The sequence below is a fragment of the Phragmites australis genome, chromosome 15, assembly GCF_958298935.1.
Source record: "Phragmites australis chromosome 15, lpPhrAust1.1, whole genome shotgun sequence".
Lineage (NCBI taxonomy): Eukaryota > Viridiplantae > Streptophyta > Magnoliopsida > Poales > Poaceae > Phragmites > Phragmites australis.
Genome location: NC_084935.1, coordinates 8,946,025 through 8,967,285, shown reverse-complemented (window position 1 = coordinate 8,967,285; position 21,261 = coordinate 8,946,025). Strand labels below are relative to the sequence as shown.

The 21,261-nt window shown below is 50.9% G+C and overlaps 3 protein-coding genes across 3 annotated transcripts; all 3 read right to left on the bottom strand.

Moving 5' to 3' along the window:
- Positions 1 to 543: 543 nt before the first annotated feature.
- Positions 544 to 1,110, bottom strand: LOC133892109 (uncharacterized). The gene has a single exon (XM_062332847.1). The coding sequence runs from the start codon at positions 1,108 to 1,110 to the stop codon at positions 544 to 546; it is 567 nt and encodes a 188-aa protein (XP_062188831.1).
- A 6,031-nt stretch (positions 1,111 to 7,141) lies between these two features.
- LOC133892108 (uncharacterized) lies at positions 7,142 to 9,973 on the bottom strand. Its single transcript, XM_062332846.1, has 2 exons — positions 9,615 to 9,973; positions 7,142 to 7,910 (listed from the first exon to the last, which is right to left on the bottom strand). The coding sequence occupies exons 1-2, from the start codon at positions 9,971 to 9,973 to the stop codon at positions 7,256 to 7,258; spliced, it is 1,014 nt and encodes a 337-aa protein (XP_062188830.1). The 3' UTR covers positions 7,142 to 7,255.
- An 8,776-nt stretch (positions 9,974 to 18,749) lies between these two features.
- LOC133893336 (uncharacterized) lies at positions 18,750 to 19,786 on the bottom strand. Its single transcript, XM_062334335.1, has one exon. The coding sequence runs from the start codon at positions 19,724 to 19,726 to the stop codon at positions 19,001 to 19,003; it is 726 nt and encodes a 241-aa protein (XP_062190319.1). The 5' UTR covers positions 19,727 to 19,786; the 3' UTR covers positions 18,750 to 19,000.
- Between the last annotated feature and the right edge of the window lie 1,475 nt (positions 19,787 to 21,261).

Sequence of the window (21,261 nt, the reverse complement as noted above, 5' to 3'; positions counted from 1 at the left end):
TGCTTTGACCACTAATTACACCTATATACATATGCACTATTCCTCTTGAAAATATATCTTAGAAAATACGAGCATCATGTTAAGCCTAAGACTGAGCATACCAACACGGATACAAAGTCTGCATGATCCATGCAAAAGTTCGAACCAGAGTCCACCGTAACATCAACGTGAGCAGCTAAAGAATCCACGACACTACTACACACCTGTGGACAGACTGAGACTTGACAACTGAACAGCGCACCAATCTCGCTTCGATCGGAAGAAACATGTTGAAGGCCTGCTGCAAGACAATATGAAAGGGAGAAGCCTGAACGTAGTTTCCTCCATTTTTACAAAACAGTTCATACATTACATTTTCCAATCCTTTCCAACCTGAACAATCTCAAGAACCACAAGCAATCAGATTCACGTGACATCTAGTTGCCTGTCCCTGAAGAATGAACTTGCCACTCTGCCCTTTTTCCAGTGCGCGCCCGTTCGCAATCACTCGGAGAATCCGAAAAGAAAAGAAAAAGGAAAAGGAAACCGTCGTGCTAGAATCAGTCAGGTTGCATGAACCGTGGACGTGCAATGCAAGCTGCTCTCCCTCTTGAACGGGTACACGACGACGTTGCACGCCACCTGGGACGCCGCGCTCACCCTGAACGGCCGGAGCACGGCTGCCTTCCCGGCCACCGCCATCGCCGCCTGGAACGGCAGCGCCCCGGTGAGCACGTCCAGCGCGTAGAGCTTGTGCAGGATGACCTTCTTCGCGTCCACCTGCACGGGCGCCCCGACCGTGCCCGTCGACCGCGCCGGGATCTGCCCCGCCGGAGCCGTCGACTGCCCTACCGTCGTGTCGTGGTACGTCACCGTCGTGACCACCTCGCCGTACCGGAACCGCGCGTGGTTCGGGTTGTGCAGCGTGACCTCGACGGCCAGGGAGAGGTTGAGCTCCGGCGGGAGGACGCTGAATTTGTCGAGCCGCGTGTCCACCGCCGTCGCGGCCACCCGCGGCGGGCGGCCACGGAGCACGGTGAAGTAGAGCGTGACAAGGGTGAAGGCGAGGACGACGATGAAGGCGAGCAGCACGCAGCAGCATATTAAGGCCGCCTTCTTGATCTTTGCCATTCTTTCTTGTCAGGAAGCGCGGGAGGTAGGAAAGATATTGGCGTTTCTCAATGTGTTATTCTTTGTGTTGGGTGTTCATTGTGGATTTGCGATATGAAAGAGGAGAGGGGTTACTTTGGATTTCAGTTACTTGTTACTTTCCTGTTTATTATTGTTGTTTCAACATGAATATATGGCAGCTCTGTTACGCATTCGAGACAAAAAAAACATGGCACTGTGCAACTCAAAAGCATGTATCGCCTCCTTTTTTTTTCCTGTGACTATTGCATAATATTGTAAAAAATATTGCATCTGTGCGACATGTAGATTTATTACTGCAAAAAATATGTTTGAGCTAGTTCGACATGATTGCAGCCAATGTAGAAGTTTATTTCTTATTTTTTTTAAACCGGGTCCCATTATCCGTAGCCTATATTAAAGACCAAATCGGGGGTGTGCGACACCTGAGAATCGAACTCGATGAACGCGGCCACACCCTGTGGTTTTGCTGCCGCACTCCGTGTGCGTAGATTTGAACTGGGGATAAAGGATTTGCAGTATGCTGGTTTACACTCGAAAAATGTGGTTTGGTTTCAGGACACCCATTCTCTCTCCCCTCTCTGAAGATATGCCGCGCATCAGAATATGATTTTTGGATGATAAGAGAGAAAATAGTCCAAAACTGGCGCCTTGTGCCCTTCTCTTGTGTTCGTAGCACAGTGATTTTGGTGATTTCTAAGCGGCATCACACATTCTGTTAAATCAGTAAATTCCGGAATCTGTATAGTATATGGTCTCTCAAACTTAACTCGCATCTCCAGAAATATGCCCAAAACAACAATATTATTTGTTTTCACATGGTAATCTATTCATGGAGATTATTCCCCAAATTTAGTGTGTCGAAGTGAGGTAGGAGTAGGACACAAGAGTTCGCTTATTTGCCAATATACAGGGAAACACTTGGGAAAATCCAAAAAGGTATAACCAGACAAATAAATTGTTACTTTATTTCGTACTAAATAATAAGAAAATAATTCCTTTTCTATTCAGAAAAGATTCCAAGATTACAGAATTTGTCTAACTAGCAATTCCTTTGTTAATATCAACACAAATAAAATATTTTGGCATTGCTGCTCGTCATGTGCGAAGTTAGCAAATAAGATCCAACAACAAAGAAATGTCGTTTTGTTCATTGACCAAGTTTATGCACAGAGCCAAAAACCAAGACATGTAGTTAATTTCAATTGGACTTGATCGTTTTCATTTAGCACGAAAATAGTAGTTTTTTCACGGTAGCACACCCTGGCGTTTCCTAGTTAAAGACAAAAGTTCGCTTTCGGTTAACAATTTGCTAGTTGGTTTATTTGTGCATTTATCGAGATTTGATCCTTGATCTCTTTATCCTTTTAGTTCTACAATAATATATGTACCAATTGCTAAAAAAAAGACTCGTGGAATAGAGAAATTTGGGTCATATAAAATTTGTCTAATAGATGCCTCATATCCATCACCCATCGTCTGTGTAAGTGGATTGTGGTTCGATGGTCTGCACGTGGACCACATAGGTGTCTAGCGTGAAACCCTATAATAGATTTTTCAGGACGTCATTGACACCAGCGAGGTCGCAACTGCTAGCGTGTTTGAGCTTTCGTCACCGCCACAGTAGACAATCTTTTAACATGAAACCGCCTCTCGTTCTTTTCACTTCCTAGTTATTAGTACCCTAGATGCACCAAGAAAACTCTTAAAGATTAGTAGGTGAAAGAAAGAAAACTCTATTAAGATATTTTGAACTCCGAATGGAAGTTCTGAAATTCGAGTCTCATTTGTAGGATATACATAGGAACGTGGGCTCTATTATCTAGCTCTATCAATGTCTTTAAAAAAGATCTGTCTACAGGGCACCTAGCTTAATGTTTCTCGGATGCCCAATACTCGAATTTGTGGCCGTAGGATCGTACGGATCGGACGATCCAAACGGTTCACACGTTTCTTCAACCTTCTGTTAGCTTTGCTACTTCTTATTCCCCCCATCCCATTGCTCCCGCCATCACCCGCATGTGTTGCCATCCTACTGTTGTGGGGTAAGGTCTTGCTGGAAGACCATGCCACTGTCGCATCCCACTACCACCTCATTTGTTGCTTTGGCTGTCAGCATCCGTGCCCCCACCCCGACCTCTACCGGCAGTCCTCCGCCCACTGCCTTGCCACGCCGCCCACAAACCACAACCATTGTCGGGTTAGCCTGCCACCATGTGACAGTGTAAAATACTTAAGCATATCATTAAACACTCATGAGCATCTTAATCAAGGTGTTGAGCCTAAAATTAATGCAATTAAAGATTTAACAAAAAGGTTAATTTTAATAATAATTGGTGCTCTATGAAGGAGCTCACAAAATTGCTATGAAACATAGGGTTGGGACACAATTTTAGAAATTAGTCCATAACATGTGAAGAATATTAGTGATTTTCTCCAAATTTTTCGGAATTAAATTGGAGGCTTAAAAATTGGTGCAAGTTACAAAAGGTGCAACTTTGGAGAATTTTATTTCAAATTTGACTTAGGATTTTTGGGTCAAACAAGTTAAAATGGGTTGCACAAGAATTATAGAATCCAACAAAGTTTGTTCCATAATTTTTGGACCAAAGGAAGACTGGTTTTTGGATTAGAGAAGTGGAGGGAATATTTTGCTTCTGTGGGTTACTGTTCATAGACCGTCATTCTCTCTATCTCTCTGCCGCCACGTTGTAGACTTTGGAGGTCGGCCAACATGCCACGTCGTCGAGTCATGGCCACCGAGCTGCTTCCAAGGGTTTCGGTTGACACCCATATCTCTCTGTGGCCTCTCATCCCTCTCTCTCCCTCACTTCTCCCTCGCGCGCCCAAAGCATCCGAGAGTAGAGCGCACACACACGTCACCGCCGACCCAAATACGTCGAGGTCGAGCTCAAGTCCACCGGGCCCAAGCCCTGGGAATCTAGGAGGGAGGCCACCGAAGGTGCCCCCAGCTTCTCCCCACCAGTTTCCTCTCCTTTCTGGTTGAATCAAGCACGCAGACGCTGTCTTCCCCAAGGCCGACATGTTCCTCCATCGCTCACCATAGACCCGCCAAACCATTGTCTCTCTGGCCCAACCAAACCCGTGGTGAGCTTCCCCAAGCTCCCCATTAGCTTTAGCGTGCGCCATTTTGGGCTTAGCCCGTGGCCGGCACGCTCCTCCTCGCGCGACTGTGTGTCGCCGCCCATGGGTGCTCGTCATCGGCCGAGCCACCACCGGGCTCGTCAGCCAATTGGCACGCTGTTGGATCCGCATGGTCACGTAGATGCTCTAGATGTACTCGTCTGAGTCGATTGCGCCGCCGGCGTGTTGAATCGAGGTGCTGCCGTGCTGTCACCGTTGTGCTCCACCGCTCGCCACTTTCTGGCCGTCGCCGTGGACCACGTGTGTCTTAGTCGGGTCCGACGTGCCACGCTGATGCTTTTGCTGTTTTTTCTCGGTCTGCGCCGCCACGCCGTTCGTCGCCGGTGAGGTAGGCAAAGTCGGCCGCCGCCATCGAGGCACTGTGTAGCCAGGCCTCATGTCGATTTTGACCCAAGTCAAACACCCGGCCCCCTATCATCTCAGTGGCGGGAGTCTCCCCTGGTGCAAAAGGGTTTTTTTTTGCCTTTTAATATTCGGATTAAATCAGAAAAAACGAAATTGATTTATTGTTGTACTATTAAATCGGCTGAACACTTGTAAAACACATAGAAAATTGATTATTGCTCTAAAAATTGTGAAACCAATTTTGTTAGCCTTTTATAATCATGATCTACATCTTAAAAATATTATCAAACATGAAAGGTGAACTGAAAATTAATTTAAATACTAAGATATGTTTAACCTTAAATAATTCATAAGTAATTATTGGTAGGTCCAAAATTGGTGAGGCCAATTTTTTTAATCTTATGAAAATATGCCATGTTAATTAAATATAATCATTGCCATGTTAAGTATAATTAAGCTCTTAATTAGGTTTAAGCTTTGTTTTAAGCTTAATCTAAGAAATCATCAAATGTTAAACAGTAATCCAAATTAAGAAAATCTTGAGCCTTTTAACACTCGTGCTATGATGCATTGCATCTCCACTTTGATCATACATTGTGGAGCATCTCTTATCGCATATCATCCATACTCATTGCGATGCATCGTTCTTTTATTTAGAAGCCGACGCTTCGGAGTGTCGCGTGATCAAACCTAAAAACAAACCCATGGAGTTTTGTGAGTGCTGTGTAGGAAGCATTAAACAAGTATCTATCATATCTCTCCTATATTTTGGTGAATAGTTGGTTAACCTGTTAGATTTTTCTATATGTCGTGGATGCATATGATAAGGAGTCGATGTCAAAAATCGGGTAAAACCTATTTGTTGCATCATACCTACCTTGATGAAGTTGTTAATCCTGATCCTTGTAACCTGGGTATTTTTATAATATGTTCCAACTTAAAAGCGATACGATAATTGCTTAGCCTTGCATAGGTCATCGATAAAAGTAGAGCGATGGATGTCACCGTCGTTCGCTAGCTGCAGGAATTTCAACTACAGTTACAAATAAATGATATGTTTGGTTGATGAGTTGAAAAAATTGAGATGAGTTGTGAGCGGGTGCTAGGTGCAGTTCGGGAGAGAAGACCTGGGCGTGATAGACCTCTTGAATCGTTTAAGCACCGTCTGTGATGTTATTTGGTTTAAGCACTTTCCATACTTCCACATGTCGATCTAATAGTAAGATAAGCTGATTATCGTATGTTGTGCTAATGCTTGCCTTGTGTCCCTATGACACGTAGAAAAAGTACGAGGAGATGCAAGGTGGTGAGGAACTGGAGGTGTCCAAGACACGCTCGTGGTAACCCCGGTGCCATAGTGGCAAATGCAAGTGGGTAGTTCCGGGTATGAGAAATGTTGTCTCGGGGGCTAAGAGGATGAACCCGAGTCATGTGGATAAAGATGTACTCCCCTGCAGGGTGTAAGAACAATTCGAATGGCCGCGATCTCGGTTATGAGCATGCTTATGTCCATTGGGCAATATCGTAGAGTTTCGTTCAGTATGGGAAATAGAAAGTATGTGGGCTTCTAGGATAAGTATGTGCGGGTACTAATTAAGTTGAGTAAGTTTACTTTATTGAAGATTATATTTATTGTCAGTTTATACTAGCGGTTCATGTCATTATATTGGTTAAAGTACTTTTTGCTAAGTCAACTTCACTTTATGGCTATTCATTACTATTCAACTCAAAGTATTATCCTTGGAGTCGAAAATATATATACTCATATTGTGTAAGTCTTGCAAGTACCTTCGTACTCAGAGTGTTGCCCTTAAGTTAATGCAGGTAATGATGAATTGGTTTATATTTGCTTTTATCCCGCGGGTGCTGGAGATGGCCAGAAGTAGAGATCGAATGTATGAGTTAGTCCTGGTGGTGCCTTATGGGCAATGGTGCCGCTGGTCTTTTTTTATTAATATCTTTCCACTGCGTTATGAAACATCTGATCTCAGTAGAAACTAGAACTTAGAACAAGGTCTGTAATTAAAATTAAAACTTTCACACTCTGTTTATATCTTATGATGAAACTATGTTGTAAACGGTATATACTGTGATCTTGAGCTTTGTTGAGTATATATCAGAACTGCCGGAATTACTTTTATTCTAATTGACTTAATTATCGATTAAACCGGGTGTAATTTAGTCAGATCTAACACAACACGGGCTCCCCTAAGTCCGTGGGACCTCAGTTAGCCCACAACCTCAAACCCTAACCGTCAATACCGAACCCTAACCTCACCGGAGTCGGACAAGAAAAGTTCGGACAAATCTGGTGGCCACGAAATAGAGTGTGGAGGGGCCTCGAAACACTCGATTGAATTATAGACTTTCCGTTAAATAAACCAAAAACCACTCTCCACTACTTCTCAATTAATATTTTCGAAACGACATCTATAAACGGTGATCCAGTCATTATACAAATCTATCTATCTACCAATTAAAAAAACAAAAGTAACAAAGGAAAGAACCACGCACATGGACTGTATTATTTGCTATCCCTAAAAAAACGTTCGCAGCACATTCTGATGTCCACACAACACAATATCTGCTCAGACGGACGAGCAGAACCACTGGCTAACTACCGGCCTATATGGACCGTGGAGGTGCATTGCGTGGTGGCGTTGTTCCTGAGCGGGTACACGGTGACCTCGCACACCACCTCCGATCTCGCGCTGACCTTGAACGTGCCCAGCACCACAGCCTTGCCGGCCACGGCCGTTGCCGTCTCGAACGGTAGCACCCCGACGATGCCTTCCAAGGGGAAGTAGGGCGTGAAGATCACCTTCAGCGTGTCCACCTCCACCGTGGCCGTGATCGTCTGCGTCGCGCGCGCGCCGATCTCCCCTACGAGCACCACCGACTGCCCCACGGCGGCGCCGTGGTACCGCACCACCGTCACCACGTCGCCATACCGGAACGACGCGTAGTTCGGGTTGTCCACGGTGACCTCCACGTGCATGGTGAGGTTGAGCACGGGGGGGACGACGTTGAACGCCAAGGTCTCCGTGCCCACCACCGTCGCCACCACATGCGGCGCCCGCGGCCGGAACACGGTGAAGTAGAGCGCCACGAAGACGGCGGCGAGGACGACGACGACGGCGACTAGCACGCCGCAGCAGATCAAGACGGGCTTCCTCCTCATCTCGGTCACGCCAACCGACGTGTTCTTGGCTTCGCAGGTCAATGGCACTAGAGGTGGAGGAGCAGAGAGCGGCCATATGTAAGAGGGGAAGCTCCATCAGAATTTCAGATGATTTTGTTTGTTTCGAGCCCGGTACGTACGTGATTGCGTTGCTCACTGGTTGTTCTTTGGATTCTTGTTTGGAGATCAAGTCGTCTCTCAGCTCAGGAGGTTAGTAAAAGAATGGCATGGAGATTAGTGTTATGAATATCTGTTTACTCGCTCCCTGTCGCTCCTTGTTTGAAGGAGAAGTCGAGCGCTGAGGTCGTCTGATTTCGTTACAACATTGGCGATTTGGATGGTCGGCATAGCCGCGCGGGGGTACGGTGGAAACAGTCCACAGGGAAACCAACAAATTCGCATGCGGATCGAGACGTCCAGCGTTGTTTCTGCGGTTTACTAAGCTGTGGATGTAACGTTAGCGTTTGGACGATTACATCGTCTCTGCCCTTTCTAAATTGAGAGTTCAGGTTCCGTAGCTTTCAATCTAGAAGACCGAATATATAGCGAAGGGCACAAGAGAACGCGTGGCATCGAAATTCCAAATGAACGACAGCGCTGCCGATCCAACATATCTCGGCCGCCCGGGGCCGATGCGAGTGTGTTTCCGGCCTGGCTTAGCCCCTGCAGTGTGGCTGCTCTGTCCGGCCCATTCCCGGCACTTGCCTTCATGGCTGACGGAGCCATGAGCCATCGAACCAAATCAACTACACCGAACCAGGTTCAAGTTCAACACGAGTAAGCATAACGTAATCAGTTCAAAATTTCACACATACGTGTACGGTGTGCCACCCCATTGTACAGTAAAAAACCCAAATAAACACCGCAAATCCAATCATCAGCCGGCACACGTACGTGCATCTAATCATGCTCACACGCAAGCCCGAGCCTCGCACCCACACCCGCTCCCTCCGAGCCCGAGCCCGAGCCCGAGCCGGACCCGGAGTCGGAGGGAGTGGGCGTGGACTCCGGGCCCGAGCTTACTCCCTCCGAGCCTGCATGTTCAAGGCAGCGCCAGCACGATGACGCCTCCGACGCAGAGGAGTATCCCCGAGGCCCATGCCGTGGACGATCCTCAGGTTCAGGGTCTCCATCCTGTAGATCGGGCAATGGAAGAACATTCAGAGCAGTGGCATACTTGTTACTGAAGCCAAATATTAGAGAAGAAAATAATCTGTGGTTTTTGCTTCTTAAGTTCTCTGACCTGAACATGACAACCAAGATGAAGGCGGCCACCGGCATGGTATAGGATATTGGCAAATATAGCACAATCCCTGCTTTGCCAAATCATTGACGGGCTATACTTTCACTTGGATGAATCCATATTGAGAGGGTTGTTAACATAAAGCCTCCTAATAAGAAATTAGATAGCTATCCGGTAATTGTTGATGTCAGCAATGCCGAGCTGGTTCACACACGAACTCACGCGAACACAGGGGATTTTGCGCTGCGTAAAACAGAACAGCCTTTTCTTCCTTTTCTCTTGCTATTAACAGAAGCAAGGACCGGATCATGGCCCCCTAAATGCGTGCCACGGACTCTCGTGACCTGTGTCATCCCGCACATCCAGTTTCTGCCGCGCGACGCGGACGCGCCTCGGCGTGGACAAGGCACGCCCACAAGCTCTACTTGTGTATGGCCCAAACATGTTTCATTCACTTGACCAAGCAAATAAGAAAACGAACGAAGGGAAAACCATGCATAGGATTATAGCTAAATATAGGCAATAAATTCCCCCTAATTCTGATGCACTTACTCGATCTCAACGACAGCAATCTTTGGGCAGAGCTCTAAGAACTTGACGTACCCGAGCAGCTTCGTGAGAACGTCTGCTAGCTGCTCCTCGCTGCTGGCAAATTCGATGCTGATCTTGCCTCCCTCGATGCACTCCCGAATGTTATGATACTGAGTATCAATATGTTTGCTCCTATTATGGAACATAGGGTTCTGGCACAAGGAGATGGCCCCCTTGTTGTCCACCTTCAGTACAGGTGCTTTGGGATCATCACCGCCGATGTCACTCAGCAAACGGCAAGCCAAATGCCCTGACACGCTACGGTCAATGCAATGATGTACTCTGCTTCGCAGGAGCCACCGAGCTGGAGCGACGGCCATCAGGTGCACCGAGCTGGAGAAACAACTGGCCTAGGAAAGGGAGGTCGGGCGCTTGCTGCAGCAAAGGTGTGGAGAGCTCCAAAGAGAGAAGGTTGTGCTTACCGTCGAGCACTCTCAGCTTAAGGAGGATGAACTCACTACCCACAGCATTCTCCAGGATGCCTTCAAGGCGCTGGAGGATCCCCTAGGGAACCTCGGGCTAGGAGCCACCAAGCCGAAGGACAACTGCACAGTCCGGGCCTAGGCCTATGCCACCAAGGTCCTTGCAGAACATTTTTCTAAGCTCCTAGCTACCTTGGCGTTGAGGGGTGCAGAGGACATGGCGCAGGCAGTGAGGGCGACTACGGAATACATTCTTCAGTGCTACCGCAGCCATTACCCTAACTTCAACCTGGACCTTGTTCAGGAGGGAGCCATGGTTGCCAGACCCGAAGCCGAGGAGAGACGTCAGCGGGAGTGTCAAGGGGTGGTGGATTATGTGACGTCTATCTTCCAGGTGGAGACCACCGAGGAGTAAAAATCTGACTATAATTTAGGTTCTGTAATATATTTGAATGAAGCCCCCCGCCTTTTTTTTTTCTCTAATGAGTTTGTTTCGTTGTGGTCATAGAGTTCCTGAAGTGTCTGAACCATCCACTCGTATCGAGCCCCCACTTGAGCCGACCAACACCCAAGTTCTCGCCGAACCTTCGATCATTCCTACCAACGATCCCACTGACTCGCGCATTTTGGAAGCGGCAGCCAAATACGAGATGGGGTTTACGGTCAATAGAGGTCTAAGTCCCCATCTGATCCATCGGGTCTCCATCCGCCCCGCCCCTGTTGGGGCAAGACAAGACGGGGCACCGGTTAGGCTGGGGCAAGACGGGGCGGGGCACCGGTTGAGGCGGGAGGGGCGGGTCAAGGTCTGCCCCGCCCTGCCCCGAGGTATGCAGCATTTCGATGACTTGTATGCTGTGTTAAATGTTATCTGAGCTTTTGGCAATTTGGTATTTGCAAACGATCTAGAATGCACAGCTATTAGTCAATCATTTTCCTTTAGCACTTTGTTTCAATATATCTTCTTTTGATGAGTTGTTAGCTCATGACTGTGTGTTCATGGCCCGGCGGGGCGGGGCGGGTATTAATCTTCGCTCCACCGGGCGGGGCGGGGCAAGAAAAAGTTCCACCCGGTCTCGGGGTGGGGCGGGGTGGGGCACCGGTGTAGGACATGCAGGTGGGGGTGGGTGGAGGCAGAACCCGCCCCCGCCCTGCTCCATCTAGATCTCTAACGGTCGAACAAGCGAGTACGTCAAGCAATCTTCAAGGTGTGTTGTTCTGACCACCTGAGCCACGTGCTGGTCCTAAGCTACCCATGTAAGACTCGATCAGGTGATTCCTGTGTGGCTTACGACCTGTTTCTTGACCAGCCTACTGGGAGGAGCTACTCACAATGTAGATGTCGGAGAGTGAACTCCTGTCGCAGGGATCCCGAGAGACCCCTTTTTAGAGATTCGGCCGGGGGGATGATCCTGGAAAAGCTTGTGTGGGAAATAAGCGGGAACGGAAATAAATGCGATGGCTAGTGGGAGACGATCACCCTAATGCAAGGAAAAGTGGGTACGCCGGGTTTTAGACAGGTTCGGGCCGCACGGAGGCGTAACACCCTACTCCTGTATGAGCGCTATATTTATCCTTGAAGGGGATTCTTCAAGGAGGTATCTGGTTCTAAGGGGAGAACTGTTTACAAAGAGCTTGAGGCTCTTATGTTCTAGCTTAACTTGAGCTGGTTCGAGTGTCTGTCGATCTATCTTTGACCTGGTTCGCCGGAGATTGTTGGTTGTCTGGTCTCTTGGTCGTCTTGTGGCCGGGGGCTGTTGCTCTCTCCTTTTTTAGTGTTCTCCATCCTTTCCTTTTATAGACGCGTCGACCTCAACATATCCTGAATGGGAAAGAGGGGACGCGAATGCCAAGGTGCCACGGAGAAAAAGGCGTAATCATTTCATCTTGGCGAAGTGACAGGGGCGGTGGAGAAATGTGGCGCGCATTCGACCACCAGCCGCTGCGGAAGCCTCTGGGCGCCATAAAAGGGGCCCACCGAGCAGCCTCAGAGGTGCCCGGTGCGGCCACCCCGTCTTGTCCTTCTGACAGGGCGGGGTGGCTGACGGAGCGCTTTGATCCTGGCAACGTTATCCCGAGGCACCCGGATAAAACGGGACGGGACCCGTGCATTTAATGGACCCACGCCTCCCCCCCCCCTGCCAGTATATGGCAGGGTCTGACACTGGGGCGTGGGCAGCTGAGAATGTCAGGATGTCAGGATGTCAGGCCGTGCGTGCCTATTAAATACGGCATTGGGCCTTTGACTGGATGACACCCTGACGACGGGACCCTTCGGGTCGTCGAATGATCTTGCGCGAACCTTCGGGGCACCGAGTCCTCGGGGGCCGCCACGTGCAGCCCCGAGCACTCTCTCCCGAGCACTTCGGTGGGACCTTCGGGGCACCGAGTCCTCGGGGGCCGCCACGTGCAGCCCCGAGCACTCTCTCCCGAGCACTTCGGTGGGACCTTCGGGGAACCGAGTCCTCGGAGGCTGCCACGTGCAGCCCCGAGCACTCTCTCCCGAGCACTTCGGTGGGACCTTCGGGGAACCGAGTCCTCGGGGGCTGCCACGTGCAGCCCCGAGCACTCTCTCCCGAGCACTTCGGTGGGACCTTCGGGGAACCGAGTCCTCGGGGGCTGCCACGTGCAGCCCCGAGCACTCTCTCCCGAGCACTTCGGTGGGACCTTCGGGGAACCGAGTCCTCGGGGGCTGGCGCGTGCAGCCCCGAGCACTCTCTCCCGAGCATCTGCGGATCATCGGGGAACTAGGGTGCTCGGGAACCAGAGGCGGCGGCCCCAAACACCTTCTCCCGGGACTTAGCGTCTTCCTACCTTGCAGGGTGGTGACATGTGGCGGATGGCCGGCCGGGTCTCGGGACTTAGGGACCCCTGGTTCTGAATACACCGACAGTAGCCCCCGGGCCCGTTGGTAGCCGACGGGATGGAGACTACGAATGGGCCCTTCGTCGCGACCGAGGCCGAGGCTGGTGCGGACGCCATGTGGCAAACTCTTGAGAGATGGCCTTTGCGGAAAAAATGAGTAGACGCGTGTCCTCACAACTTCCGAAGGGTATGATGACCATATGGGCGGCACGCGCGGTTGCCGCGCAGATCGAGGAAAATACGCCTGGCAGCCGCTGACATCGCGCGATCGGCGGGGGATTCGCCTGGCAGTTGCGTCGATCGAGGCGACGCTTCGCCGAGCGAACCGTCTTGGGCGGCAGTTTTTGAATTTTGAGCTATAAAAAGGGGGAATGGATCGGACCGTATATGTCTTGTGAATATAATGGCAGCTTTTCCTTGGGCTCGCAACTCCAATTTCTCTGTGTGTTTGATGTTTCTTCTGGTGCTCTGCCTGGAAGTCCCGGGGAGTACTCAGTCGGGCCGTTCCCGACCTTCCCATCCCCGAGAAATGAAGTTGTTCCGATCGCTGACGTTGGCGCAGCCAGCCCTCAAGCTCTCGCGAGTCCGCACTGCCTAGGTTAAGAAACGAAGACACAGACTCCCTTGCCCGGGAGATAGATCGATCCTGCTCGGAACACGCCGTGCCTAATGAACACTTTTTTACTTTGCGACCACTCAGTTAGTAGAAGGGAGACGTGTGCGGGCGAGAATGTGACCAAGAGTCCTCGCGGTCCGGTGGTGCCCGGGCTTGAAACGGGCCGGACCGAGCACTGACAGCCTGCCCCCGAGACCTGAGCTCCGGACTACCCGAGTGGCTCGAGCGATAGGATTACCCAGGGTACCCGAGGACTCGGTAGTGCTCGGGGTCCTTAAAAGCGGACCGAACACCACGACCACCACGAAGGGCTTCGGTCAGACATTATCGCAAGCACGCTACTCTTTTCTGCAAACCGCTCTGTCGTTCTGGGAAAAAGTAGACACGCGGCAGGGTTTTTTGCGTGCGAGGAGACCACCTCACCGGACAGATTAAGGCGCGAGAGCCCCCGAGAATGACTCAGGAAAAAAAAAATTGCTGAAAGTAGATTTGTCTGAATATAACCACTCACCGGACAGCTGTCGGCCTTCCGGCCCACCGATCCAGGAGGGATGTGCTTCCGAGCTCGGGTGCCCGGGAACCCGATTTTTTCAACGGAGCGCCCGAGTGCCCAGAGGCATACGAGGCTCCTGGGGTCGGGTGATCTCGACCACTCATGCCTAAGTGGTAGGACCACCCGAGGACCCTTGGGGCCGACCAGAGACCGAGGCATTGAAGCCCTCGCGGCCGAGCTGCTCGTGATCGCCAGCCTGTGAATTAAGAGAAAAAATAGGATTTCTTTGCCTGGTGCGCTCTGCCAGTGCGGTACTTGTTATAGACTACTCTTGCTTTCGACCCGAGACCTCTCGAACACCCAAATCGGCTGACAAGAGCGGGCAGAGGCATAACCCAGAGGTCCTATGGTTTGGTGGCGCCCGGGTATGACAGACCAGACCGGGCACCGACAGCCCGCCCCGGGGGCCCGAGCTCCGGACTACTCGAGAAGCTCGAGCGATGGGATTACCCGGAGCACCCCGAAACTCGGTAGTGCCCGGGAGCCTGTCACGACACCGAACACCACAGCCTACCATGGCGGACGTAAGTCAGCGGCGACTGCTCGCATGCATACCGATCGGGATTCTTTTGTCAGCGGGGAAAGAGAGAGAGCGAACTTTTTCTCGCACAACCGAGCTCCTCACCAGACAGATTAAACATACGGAATCCAGAAAAAGTATTTTGACATAGCGATTGCTTATTGAAAAACTTAATGTGCAATATTTACAAGGTTGGGCGACAGCGACTTACCCCACGGGGCGAAGCCTTCAGACTGCTCGGGCGGGGAGAAGCCCCCGGCCTTGCTAACCTGAACCGCGAGCACGACCATCTACGGGTAGAAGCGTCGAAGATGCTCGATGTTCCACGGATTCGGGAGTGGCTGTCCTTCCTCCGTCGCCAACCTGAAAGAACCTGCCCGGGGGACCGCGATCACGGTGAAGGGACCTTCCCACACAGGGGACAACTTATTCATTCCTTCGCGCGACTGGATGCGTCGGAGAACTAGGTCCCCCACCTCGAGAGACCGGGCCCGGACATGGCGCAGATGATAACGCCGCAGACTCTGCTGGTACCGAGCCGCCCGGACAGCAGCACGCCGCCGGCGCTCTTCCAGGTAGTCCACGTCGTCGCGCCTTTGATGCTCCTGCTCACCCTCAGAGTATGCATGCACTCGAGGGGAGCCCAGAGTGAGCTCGGAGGGGAGGACTGCTTCGGCGCCGTAGACGAGGAAGAAAGGAGTCTCCCCGGTGGCGCGGCACCCGACGCGGTCCAGAGGCGGACCTGGCGGCCGGGGTCCCGACCACCTGCTGGGGGTCGGAAAGTACGTCGGCAGCGGCGGCGGCGCTGATGGGCCCAGCGCCTTGATCCCCTTGGGCGGGAAAAACCGCGCGCGTGGATGGCGGCTGCCGTGGGCACGCAGCAGCGACGGGGCTTTCTCGGTCGTGGGGCAGCGCTCCGTTACTGGAAGTGGAGCCGGAACGCTGGAGACGGTGCCCACCGGCCATCTTTTCCTGTGAAAAAAAAAGTGAAACAAACAATCCAGGGATATTCCCCCCTACCTAGCGCGCCAGCTGTCGGAGAGTGAACTCCTGTCGCAGGGATCCCGAGAGACCCCTTTTTAGAGATTCGGCCGGGGGGATGATCCTGGAAAAGCTTGTGTGGGAAATAAGCGGGAACGGAAATAAATGCGATGGCTAGTGGGAGACGATCACCCTAATGCAAGGAAAAGTGGGTACGCCGGGTTTTAGACAGGTTCGGGCCGCACGGAGGCGTAACACCCTACTCCTGTATGAGCGCTATATTTATCCTTGAAGGGGATTCTTCAAGGAGGTATCTGGTTCTAAGGGGAGAACTGTTTACAAAGAGCTTGAGGCTCTTATGTTCTAGCTTAATTTGAGCTGGTTCGAGTGTCTGTCGATCTATCTTTGGCCTGGTTCGCCGGAGATTGTTGGTTGTCTGGTCTCTTGGTCGTCTTGTGGTCGGGGGCTGTTGCTCTCTCCTTTTTTAGTGTTCTCCATCCTTTCCTTTTATAGACGCGTCGACCTCAACATATCCTGAATGGGAAAGAGGGGACGCGAATGCCAAGGTGCCACGGAGAAAAAGGCGTAATCATTTCATCTTGGCGAAGTGACAGGGGCGGTGGAGAAATACGGCGCGCATTCGACCACCAGCCGCTGCGGAAGCCTCTGGGCGCCATAAAAGGGGCCCACCGGGCAGCCTCAGAGGTGCCCGGTGCGCCCACCCCGTCTTGTCCTTCTGACAGGGCGGGGTGGCTGACGGAGCGCTTTGATCCTGGCAACGTTATCCCGAGGCACCCGGATGAAACGGGACGGGACCCGTGCATTTAATGGACCCACGCCTCCCCCCCCCTGCCAGTATATGGCAGGGTCTGACACTGGGGCGTGGGCAGCTGAGAATGTCAGGATGTCAGGATGTCAGGCCGTGCGTGCCTATTAAATGCGGCATTGGGCCTTTGACTGGATGACACCCTGACGACGGGACCCTTCGGGTCGTCGAATGATCTTGCGCGAACCTTCGGGGCACCGAGTCCTCGGGGGCCGCCACGTGCAGCCCCGAGCACTCTCTCCCGAGCACTTCGGTGGGACCTTCGGGGCACCGAGTCCTCGGGGGCCGCCACGTGCAGCCCCGAGCACTCTCTCCCGAGCACTTCGTTGGGACCTTCGGGGAACCGAGTCCTCGGGGGCTGCCACGTGCAGCCCCGAGCACTCTCTCCCGAGCACTTCGGTGGGACCTTCGGGGAACCGAGTCCTCGGGGGCTGCCACGTGCAGCCCCGAGCACTCTCTCCCGAGCACTTCGGTGGGACCTTCGGGGAACCGAGTCCTCGGGGGCTGGCGCGTGCAGCCCCGAGCACTCTCTCCCGAGCATCTGCAGATCATCGGGGAACTAGGGTGCTCGGGAACCAGAGGCGGCGGCCCCAAACACCTTCTCCCGGGACTTAGCGTCTTCCTACCTTGCAGGGTGGTGACATGTGGCGGATGGCCGGCCGGGTCTCGGGACTTAGGGACCCCTGGTTCTGAATACACCGACAGTAGAGGAATCGAGAGCGGGTGACCAGGGAAAGCATCCTGCAGCGAGAGGAATTCTACAACCACCTTAGCTGTTGTCAAGAGGATCTGCTCGTGGCGCGGAAGGACCTAGAGCAGATGACCAAGGAGAGCGACGAGTTACATTCTACGACCACCTTAGCCAGGCCTTTACCCCCTTCGACTCATTGCTTTGGTCCGTCGGTGTTCAGGTTCGCCTGACACCCGAGAACACCGTGATAGGTTACATTGAGTGGTTTCTGGCAGCCTCCGAGGAGGTAGATGGCCTCGAGTAGAGGATTTGCGAGATCGTTGGCAACCACCTTTTTGAGGTTAGAGTCTCTGGCGCTTGCCTTACCTTTTCCTACGCCCACGACCACTTCCCCAACCTGGACCTCATGCCGGTGGTCGTTGCCAACTTTGAATGTACTCGAATGACCACGGAGGAGCTCGACGCCTGTGCCGACTCATTTTTGTATGCCGCTCGTTCCTGCTTTTGGACCGTCCAGTTCAACCCATTCTGGGGTATCTTTGGATCCTAGGAGTATTGTCTCAAGGTCGTCTAGAACCAGCCCCGAACCTTACCCAAGTGGTCGCCTTGTAACAAAAAAGTGCTTGTCTTTATATGGATTTTTCCTGTGATTGGACAGCGAATAGCCTCGAAGTGCTCATTGTGCCTAGGGAGGATCATGTCGACCCGCTCGCTAGTTAGGTTCCCGGCACCAAGGATGACCTTTAGCATGATAAGCCTTTTGGTGGCGACCAACGCTTGACCCGAGCTAGGACTTATGGCATCGTGGTCGTTAACCCTCGGGTGCATTCCCCCTGATACCATGTGAGCGGTTAACTTTGGATCACATCCTATCAACATGAGCAAGTGGGCTAAACAAACCTGGTTGCAAGAAAACAAATCACATATCCTAATAGTTCTAGCCCCTGACTGTCTAGTCGGCAAAAGAAACTACCGACCAGGCGGTTAAGTTCTTGAAACAGAAAGGCTTACAATTTGGTGGGAAATCATGTTTGTCCGTGAAATTCTGCAAAATAGAAAGCCTGATTTTTGGATTTGAAATACTTACAAGTCATGTTCCATGCTCGTCCGGAAGATCCTGCAAAATAGAAAATAGACTCATCGTCGAGCAGCCTTATACAAAGAAAATCTCTCCTCCCCTCCCCTCTCTCGTCGTCTCCTCCCTCTCTCTCAGTTGAGTTGGAAGCAAATGGGTGGCTAACGTCGGCAAAGTCGACACGACCGATTTATATATCCAAAAGGTCTTGCTCACTGTTCAGACGACACCTTTTGGGTTGGCTTGTTTGGCGTTGCAACGAGAAAGATCTTGCCCGTTGAACGAGCGAGACCTTAAAAAAATTATTTAATATGGTTTGATCGTCGGGACTCACAAGCTCTCGCTCGATGAACATACGATAATAGCCTATTGCTGCTATTTTTTAAAATGACCGTATAATTTTGCATATATATATATATATATATATATATATATATAGATATATATATCATGAGGCATCGACAATCCGACTGAGACCACAATGCCGTTGATCCGGCGAGGCCTTGCTTTCGCCTTATGAACGAACAATGGTAGCCTTTCACTACTATTTTTTTAAACGACTGCATAATTTTACATATGTTAAAATATACGTATAAAAAATTCCCGTGAGGCATCGACAATCGTGCTCACGTGCGGACTGTGAAAGAACAACACAGCACAAAACCAGAAACAGATCGTATACATATAAAAAAAATTACAAATATTAAAATGTACTACTCCGTTTAACAGTGAATTGTGAAAGAACAACACAACACAAAACCAGAAACAAATCCAATAGCCAAGTGGCGCACATAGTTGCACCTAATCGTGCTCATGCTTGGGGCCTTGAGGGAACCCCGCGCCGGCTCCCTCCGAGCCCGAGCCCGAGCCCGAGCCGGAGCCCGTGCGGACTGACGACACGCACCGCGAGCTGCTCTCCCCGTGGAACACGTACATGCGGACATAGCACACCACCTCCACCGTCACGGGCACCTCGAACACCCGCAGCACCAGCGCCTTGCCCACCACCCTCACCACGGCCACGAACGGCAGCGCCCCCGCGACCGCGTCCGACGCGAAGTGCGGGTTCTCGGCCACCTTCACCCCGTCCACCACCGTCGCCGGCTCGATCCGCGCCGTGGACCGCCCGCCCACCTCCCCGGGCGGCACCAGCGTCTCCCCCACGGGCTCCCCGTGGTACGTCACCGCGCTCAGCGCCGCGCCGTACCGGTACGGCGCGTGGCTGGGGTTGCTCACCACCACGTGCACGCCCACGGAGACCTTCAGGGTCGGGGGCACCAGACTGAACTCGTCGATGCTCACGTCCACGGGCGTCGCCACCACGCGCGGCGCGAGGGGACGGTACCGGAGGTAGAACGCCAGCGCCAGGGCGCCCAGGATGACGAGCACGCCCAGCGCCACGCAGCACGCCATGCAGTGCCGCTTCTTCCTCCTCGCCTTCTCCTTCTCGTCCGCCATATATTCTTGGCGAATTCTCCTGATGCGTTTCTTAGTGAATGAATTCTTGGTGCTGGGCACGCAGTACATGTATGTTCACCTTGCTCTGAGTTATATTTGCTCGGCATTTTGTTTGTACCCTCGTGTCCGGCCCCTGGTTGGACCTTGCTTGTTTATGGGTTTTTGATTCGCTGGTGGTTTGGAAAAACTTGTGTGCATTTGAGAACTGATCTCTGGTGAAGATGCTTTATCGATCTGCTCAGGCTAAATTATGCATGAACCGTTATCCACGGTACCGAGTGGTTAATTTGCCTTGGAATGTGCCTAAAACTGAAGTGAAGTAGAGGATTTGGCTGTTGGTCCCTTTTGGTTGTTGATGTAATCTCTGTAGGTAGGGTTTTTTTTAGAGTAATCGCAGTAGGTACATTTTACTCATGGTTTATACCCACTTCATATTTCACTAAAATAATATGCTAAACACCTGCAGAGTTCCGATAGGCAGTTCACATAACCCCTAAATGACATCTTAGGCATTTATGTATTTCACGCCCTGTCTGGAATGCTGGAATTTCGTAGATTACCGCGGGATGTCTACCGGTTTATTGTGCACCCTCTGGGTATATCGTAATAACACACGACGTTATTGTGTCTACTACTAGTGGCGGACAATCAATATGATCTAGCTTTGTGTACTAGTAGATTATGTTGTGTAAAGCTTGATGCTTGGCCCCACGATTTGGTGCCATGAGATAAAGCATACAAGAAAGTCCCCCCATGGCGTGACTTGCTCGGCTGTGCTTGGAAGAATTCTCAGCTCTCACTCTGGCATGTCCAACAAAAAATGGTCTCCACAAAACATACAGCTGACGGCCGGCACTCATGACCTGCCATGCATGAAAACGACACGAATTTGTATCGTGTAGGTAATCAAGTGTCGACACGTAATTGGTCGAGATCACTAACGACTCGAGATGCTGATTTGGTTGGGCTGTTCGTGCTCGACTTCATCTCGGCCCTGGACACCTTGCTGGGCCAGATCTTTAATTTCTAGCCCAATTCTGAATACTATTACCAACACATACTGGGCCCAAGGCTGAAATGTTTTTTGAATTTAAAAATTAGTAGATGAATCGAAATTCATGGACAGTTCTTACTCACACTATGAAAAGTTCTAAATACTCCTATGTGCAACAACTGTTGTTTTTCCAGAATTGTTTGAAGTCATTACAACATTTCAAATTTTAAAAGCCATGCCTCAATTTCGAAAATTAGTAAATGACTTCAACGATTTTGGAAAAAAAAATCAGTTGGCCATTGGAGTATCTAGAGCCTAAATCAATTTGGCCCGGAGGAAAACTTTAATCAGCACATGGAAAAGGGTTTTATCTAGTTTATAGACTATTTTTTGTAGGCCGATTATACTTTATTTAAATCATACAAAATATACTTAGGTTATAAATATTCTATAGTGTGGGTGTGTTTTTCCTTGAATTTTTTAAGTCATTTACTAACTTTTTAAATTTTAAAAAAATATTTCATCCTTAGACCATGCCAACATGTCAACCGAAACCACTCTAAATTCGAGCCAAGTGAACTGTTTAAATAATTGAGGGTTGAAAAGTGAA

Bases quoted from the DNA above. Each gene is read 5' to 3' on its own strand.
- LOC133892109 (XM_062332847.1), bottom strand. From the start codon at position 1,110: ATGGCAAAGATCAAGAAGGCGGCCTTAATATGCTGCTGCGTGCTGCTC.
- LOC133892108 (XM_062332846.1), bottom strand. From the start codon at position 9,973: ATGGCCGTCGCTCCAGCTCGGTGGCTCCTGCGAAGCAGAGTACATCAT. The intron at 7,911-9,614 runs GTAAGTGCATCA...ATTCTGATGGAG, and splicing joins ATTGCTGTCGTTGAGATCGA to CTTCCCCTCTTACATATGGC.
- LOC133893336 (XM_062334335.1), bottom strand. From the start codon at position 19,726: ATGTACTGCGTGCCCAGCACCAAGAATTCATTCACTAAGAAACGCATC.